This window comes from Octopus sinensis, linkage group LG5 (genome assembly GCF_006345805.1).
Source record: "Octopus sinensis linkage group LG5, ASM634580v1, whole genome shotgun sequence".
Classification (NCBI taxonomy): domain Eukaryota; kingdom Metazoa; phylum Mollusca; class Cephalopoda; order Octopoda; family Octopodidae; genus Octopus; species Octopus sinensis.
Window position 1 is genome coordinate 54,438,717 of NC_043001.1, and position 7,574 is coordinate 54,446,290.

The window sequence follows — 7,574 nt, forward strand, 5'->3', positions numbered from 1 at the left end:
TACAATTAAGGTTAAAGGGATGGAGATGGTCAGAAAACATGAAAAATAGATGCGAAAACTACACTGTAGATCAGTGGTTCTCAACTAGGGTTCACTCGACCCTTGTGGGGTCCATTTACGATTTTGTTGTTAAAAATTGGTTATGCTTCCACAATGCATAAAATATTTTAACAATTTTTTTATACAAGTCCTAAAAATATCTAATTATAAGAATATAATTGGATTTGTTGAACATCGAATGGATAGGGGGCTTTACCTGAGTAAAATAGGAATCAAAGGAGTCTATAGGTAAAACAATGATTGAGAAACACTGCTCTATATCGCTCATCGTGGAAGAAAGCAGTGCATGATGATAGAACGAAATTCGACCAAAATTGTATCAAGCATAAACTGCTCAAGAGAAATGTTCGTAACGATCTTAATGTGAATTTGCCTAAGTATGTTGGTGTGCAGTAAACGGGTGTAGGCGTGTCTCTCTGAGTAAGACAAGACTTTAAAATCATCAGAGAAGTCACACACACACACACGCACACACGCACATACTGACGAGTAATTATCTGTGCATTATACGGCATTTGGACTTGAAGAGAGTGTAGAAAAGAATGTGTGTCGGTGAGTGATCTGAAACGTCATATGTAGACTCACCAAAGCAATGGTGTAACACCTATTGCAAGAGACGCCCATCATCACCACATCTGTACAAAAAAAATGTCTGTCTCTAAAAAAACTACATTTGTGCTGCTCATGTCTAAGAGAACAACCAAGTGATGGCACTATTCAAAACTGAGTTGCATCCATCATGTATGTATATATGTATGCATACAAAATTATGTGTACAAAAAGGAGGTTCATTACATTGAGTGAAGTTTATATTTGTAGATGAACTGTTTCTAAAGCAAACATTCATTATTCTAATTATACAGATGTTCACAATTACTGACGTAGTATCAACATGCAACTTGAAAGGCGTGTCTTTATTGGTCATTGGCATGGTCGAGCTAGGCCATGCGGTGGAAATTATAGCAGACCAATGACCCCCTATTAAGATATAAACGATGCAACCTAGCTGGGATTTACTTTCATCGACAAGGGATTCTATTCTTTGTTATTTCTCAATGTTGCAGTCGTTGAATAACATAATTTTCCCAGACAGTAGATTGAAGATAGGTTAGAGGAATGCTCGCCAGCAACAGCAACTGGAAATCACTTTTCAGGTAAAGTATAAGACGTGCTACTTTAGTATAAGCAGTTTCTCAGACAGACATAATATGCAGTTAAGTAATCAGTTATTACATCTAGGAACTCTGTCAACTATGTTCCAAGTCAATGAGAGAGATTGTTTTTGGCCTCCGAACTTCCACATGAAACAAGACAGGGAAGCAGAGTTCATTCTATTTCTAGACCAAAAAGAATGCAGGTATTAATTGTATTGCCTCTTGAAGTCGTAAACAAAGAGCCTTGTGTTACTTTTCTGGACACCATCAAGTTTCATGAATATCATTCCATATACCAAGGCTTTAGCAAGACAGAATCTCTTCAGTGGAGAAGTGCTTTCATTTTGGCGTTCGGAAGTGCGTTGCTGGAGTGGGCAATGTGTGAATGTGTGTTGTGATTCAGACAACTGATGCTGGTGGCGATATCTGAGTAAAAATAGCTATCCTTAACATTGTTCTTATGGTCCCACAGATATATGCTGTTGATTGTAAATTTATTTGTACAATACTTTAAGGACTGCTGTAATATTTCTGCTTATAAATAATTATAATAAATTTTAAACGTTTTAATATAGGTGTATAGTGAGAATTAAATTTTAATATATAAAAAGGAAAAGCAATGTGTGAGTGTGTGCACGCACACAAAATGAATACGTGAGAGTGTCGTTATGTGTGTGATTGCAAATATGTGTTATATTCATTCAGCATATAATTTAGGTAACTGTTGTTGCGCTTGATAATGTACACCAAAACGTTTTCAACAAAATGAAATTTGCCTTGTTAAGTAACAAAAACTAAAACTGTTGTATATACTAGCGGCTCTCAAGGAGTCGCTCATAGTTGTGTGGTCTTTGTTAGCAGGCAATGTGCTGCTACAAACATGTTTCGGTCGAACTGGCAGAAGCGTTAGCACCCTAGGCGAAATGCTTTGCAGTATTTCGTCTGCCGTTACGTTGTGAGTTCAAATTCCGCCGAGGTCGACTTTGCCTTTCATCCTTTCGGGGTCGATAAATTAAGCACCAGTTACGCACTGGGGTCGATGTAATCGACTTAATACCTATGTCTGTCCTTGTTTGTCCCCTCTATGTTTAGCCCCTTGTGGGTAATAAAGAAATAGGTATTACCCGATCTCATGCATGAAGCATAGTCTTCTCAAGCGCACTCGATCAGTAAACAGAGATTCTTGGAAGTAGAAGTTACGAATGATTTTGTAATTTCCATAATTACAAAACAAGGTAAATCAAATAGACCATAAATTCTGATGTATTTGAGTGCTAAGCGCGAAGAAGCTGTTTCAGCCCCTCTATGACAACAACACACCTTCCAAGGACTATCCACCAACGTAAATGATGAGATCACTGCACAACACCACAAAATTTGTTAAATCAGATTTGTAACGCAGAGCCAGACATCTCTGTTAATCTTAAAATTGGATCGACTTGAACAGAACTTCCTGGCTGCACTAAATACACCACTTGTTTCACTCTTAAACGAGATGAAGTGGGTTGCCTTTTGTTTTGCTTGTTTGTTTTTATTTTGTTTTTGTTGCTTTTTTTCTTTGTTTTCGGGAGCGGTGTTGCTTGTTTGTTTTATTGGGTTTTTCTGTTTTTGTTTTTGTTTTTAATTTTATTTTTTTTATTTTTTTTCAGCTTCTGACAATTTCTCCGAAAGGTGTTTACTTTTCTCTGCAGCCAACCCGAGGCTCATGAGCAGCAAATGAATCCTAGTTCTAACAAATTCTCTGACACTTACCTCCACAAGAAATACTGGATGTGTGGCATGTTACCTCCCATCCAGTATTTCTGCCTAACATCCTGGCCTGACACTTTCCTCTACTCTTTTTCACGAAGTCGCGAATTTCTTTCATTTGAATGTCTTAATTTTAAGACATTTTAACCCTAAGTTCTGTCGGATACTCTATCCTCTGCATTAGTGGTACAGGAACATCTTTAAGACTATTACTATACATATAACACAACTGTGTCTTCAGCTCATATTTGATGCATGTAGGTCACTAATGCTGTTTCCCTGGAACAGCCTTTTTACTTAGTTTTAAGGATTTCATTCAACTTCCTTAGGCGCAATAGCCCGAACCCTTTCTTCTTTACATTAGCAGTAGTTCTTAACGTTATCATACAGCATTTTCTAAGATTCCTTTTCTTCTTCCCATTACACTTCTTTTCGCAAAGACTTATCCTTCCTGGTCTTCTTTATAGGGCACCCCCTCTTCCTATTGCCTTATAACACTTTCTTTTTTACCAACCCCACTAAATGTGTTAAATATTTCTTTGCTTGTAAAATAAATCGGATCGGTGATTATCCGAAACGCTTCTTCCACAGGCAGTTCTTTTTCCTTTGTCTTCATCTTTAATACAACACTTCCGAACTATTTGTAAGCTGACAGTTTATTCACTATGGGGCCACTTAATCGTCATCCGTCTCTCCTCACTATCCTCCATAGCTGCACTAGCCGTACCTTTTATGCTTTGAATCCTGTGTATTATTAATTCTTATCGTCTGATTAGCATTGCGACTCTCTATACACCATCTTGACCCGTGAACACGAAAACCTTTCAGTTTACCGAACTGCATGAGCTGTGTATGTTTAAGTCATTATCTTTTTCTGAGTTCATTTTTATTTCTAAACGACCAATATGAATTCCAGGAGTTCTTATTCTCCCTTGCTTTCCTGGGCTGCGAGGGTATGTGTCTATATCCGTTTCTGCTGCGCGAAATATTTTTTTCCCGGCGGGGCTGCTATCGTTGCCGCGGACTCGAAACTGCAAATCCATTAGCCGCTGCCCGTATTTATTGCCTTACAATCCGAAGTCTCTTTCCCTCCACGTAGAAGTCCTCTTCCTTCTATTCAAGAACCCATTTCATTCCAGCATATAATCAGTGAATAGAACCAGTAGGTGTGAAAGAATGTGTCATTTTCATTTTATTGCTTTCTTTTAGCGCGATCTTTCATTCACTGCAAAACCTTTCCTTCGCCACCATTCCCACTAGCAGGAAGTTCTACGCTGTCACTCTATCTGCTAGAAAAAGCAGCCAGATTCCTTTATTTCCCGTCCTTCGGGCTAAACAACAACAGAACACATTGGCCAATGTGGTCCTAATAATATGTTCCAAAAAAATAGGATTATTACAGTTGGATCATTTTTTACCATTGGTCTGCTCGATCAGTACTGACTTCGGGCTAAACAACAACAGAACTCTGCCCATCTTTACGTCACCGCCATCGTCCCTACTCATTTTCCTCTCTTACTGCTTCACGTCCTCACCCTTCATCCATACAACCAATCATCATCCTACAATCCCATCCTTTCTATCATTCATATATTTTATCCTACATCCTTCCTCTTATCTCTCTCTCTCTCTCTCTCTCTCTCTCTCTCTCACTCACTCACTCCCGCTCGCTCGTTCTTGCACTATCTCTACAACACATACTCACTGAATGATTAACCCAACCAACCGACCGCTCCTCCCTACCCTCCTTTTCCTCTCTCTTTTTCATTCCGTCATCACAACTCTTGCCGCTTCTCCATCAGCCTCTTCTCATCCTACTCCTTCCCCAACAGCCTCCACCTGTTCCTCCGTTTCTTCCTCCTATTCCCTCCCCTTTCCTCACTCACTAACTCCTTCTCTAACTTCAACAGTCAGAACGCAACTTTTGCCTGTACAATTTCTTTATGAATGTGTGTGTGTGTGTGTGTGTGTGTGTGTGTGTGAATGTATGTACATATCTAGACTAAAACGAAAGCCTTAGCCACTCTCTCTGTCTGTCTGCCTCTCACTCTTTCTCTCTCTCCCTCTCATTTTCAACTTCCCTCCGTCAAACATCTAATATACAAGACAGTTAACAAAAGTGCTCCGTACCACGCAAGCACCACATTTATAAAACTCTTCTGTTTGGTCTCTTTCAAAACCAATCTTTCTGTTACTTTTTTTTTTTAGCCATACTGGAGCATTAATGTTGTCGTATTCCGGTAAGTTTTGAAATTTAGCTATAGATCTGTAAATTCTGAAACTCTTTTCATTGTTATAACAAAACCCGTTTCAAAACACACACACACATATCTATACGCACTGATCTGTACAAACAGTACCACTCGTACAAAAATACACGCTGGCTCTCGACACATTCTCACACACTTATACACACAGACTCGCACATACACTGATACACTCACTCTTAATGCACATGCATACACAAAAATAAGCTTACTCCTACACACACACACACACACACACTCACCTACACACGCGCGCATACTGATTCACGCATTCACTGACTCACACACTCACAAGCACACTCGTATAAACACAGACACAAAGTCACAAACACCGCTTATCTTTCACTATCAGTCTTCGGAAAAATACAGTTGGGTGCGAGACGCGGGCAACAGGAGAAATATCGACAAAACGTGGAACCATAAGGTTGAGAGGTCAAATCCTACAAGTGTTGATCTCTACCACCACCTAGGTGGGATAAAATATAGCACGATGGCACCAGTCAAGTATATGAACCGATTAAATCGAAAGTCCCCAATTCCATAGATTTATGACCTGGTGCCTATATAAGAAAACTTTGTTGTGATTCATCAGATCTTTGATCGAAAGCGTTACAACAGTGACCTTTCCATCTTTTTGTAATTACTGGTTTTATTTTATTTTTATTTTTTGCTATACTTTCATCCGTTTTTTTTTTTAAGGTGGCGAGCTGGTAGAATTGATGTCTCGTCGGATAAAATTCTTACCGGCATTTCATCAGTCTTATGTTCTGAGTTCAAATTCTACCAAAGTCGAATCAACCTTTCATTCTTTTGGGGTCGATTTAATCGACTTACCCCCTCCCTGAATGCTGGCCTTGTACCAAAATTTGAAATTATTCCTAATGTTATGCTATTATTATTGGTGTCGATGTGATTGACTTCCCCTCCCCTCAAAAGCTACTGGCCTTGAGCCAAAATTTGAAATCATTATTATTATTATTATTATTATTATTATTATTATTATTATTATTATTATTATTATTAAGGTGCAAACTGGCAGAATTGTTAGCATGCTAGACAATATACTTTTCGTCAAACTTTACATTCTAAGTTCAAATTCAGCTGAAAGCGACTTTGCCTTTCATCCTTTCGAGGTCGATTAACTAGTTGAGCACTGGAGTCGATGTAATCGACTTAACTCCTTTCTCGAAACTAGTAGCCAGAAGAGCAGATTTTCATTTGAAAGTTATTGGGTTGCAATTTCGCGACCATCAAGCGGCCAGATAAAGGCGCTAGCACAGGGTCGTTGTTATTTAGGCAGACAGTTTGTGATAAAGCCAAAATATAAATATTTGATTGCCATGGGTTTTTCCTTTCTTTCTTTCATTCTTTCTTTCTTTCTTTATTTCTAGATCGATAAATACCAATTGTCAGTATTTCCGTTGTTTAAACCTAGGTCAGCCCTCATACACAAGACCTTTAATCAAAGGTGTGGCAGCTGTGACCATCCTTATTTTGAGAGACTCTCGTCTAGTACTACCCTTTTGAAGAAGGAAGCCCCGTCTCTCACTAAATTATAACAAATTGAGGAGGTTGAGCGATTAATATCAGTAGTGTACTCAGATCGGTCAATTTAACATTTGCCAATGTAATTGACGGATAAAATAGAGGTATTAGGATAAAATAGAAGTATTAGGGTCGATGGAGTTCACAATACCACCCACATTCCAAATATGTGCCTCTGTTGGTACCTATTTTAGGAACTGTCAGTTTTAGATATAAGCTGAACAGGCTGTATGTAGCTTATACCCTAACAATCTACAGGGGCCTCAAACTATTTAAATGGCGTTTATTTCAGTTTTTGAGAGACCTTCTATGGTAATTTTATTTTAGAAAATTATCTGTAGTTCTGTTCCTCATCAAAATGCAAATCTTGTGGTAGTTAGTTTAAAATACTGAGCGTGTTATATAAAGAAAATATTGTTTATTATCGTCGACGTTACTGTCATCATCATCGTCGCCCTTGTCATCATCTTGATCATCTTCATCATTATCATCATCATCACCGTCCCCTTCCTCCTCATCATCACCATCGTCAATGATCATTAAATACGTTGCTAATCGAGGTAATCTCGCGTAAGTTGTGATTTGAGAGGGCAGGGGTGGGGATTTGGTTACTATTTCTTGCAGATTGGGCGTCCACATAGTTGCTACATCTTTTGCACGTGTTCTAAACGAATATTAACGAGGTGTCACGTATTCAAGTCGTATCTAATGACTTCAATCTGCAATTTCGAAGAGAAACGAGAAAAAAGAAAAATAATAAATAAACATATATAAGTGTAGACATTCTTGTATTCATATT

At 38.4% G+C, this 7,574-nt stretch overlaps 1 protein-coding gene across 1 annotated transcript in view; it reads left to right on the forward strand.

Moving 5' to 3' along the window:
- The first annotated feature begins 4,933 nt into the window (after positions 1-4,933).
- The window catches only part of LOC115211869 (protein Shroom1), a 102,209-nt gene continuing 99,568 nt past the window's right edge, over positions 4,934-7,574 (forward strand). The window contains exon 1 of the mRNA XM_029780605.2: positions 4,934-5,203. Coding sequence (XP_029636465.2) covers positions 5,188-5,203 — 16 coding nt within the window. The 5' untranslated portion in view covers positions 4,934-5,187. The remainder of the gene's footprint in view (positions 5,204-7,574) is intronic.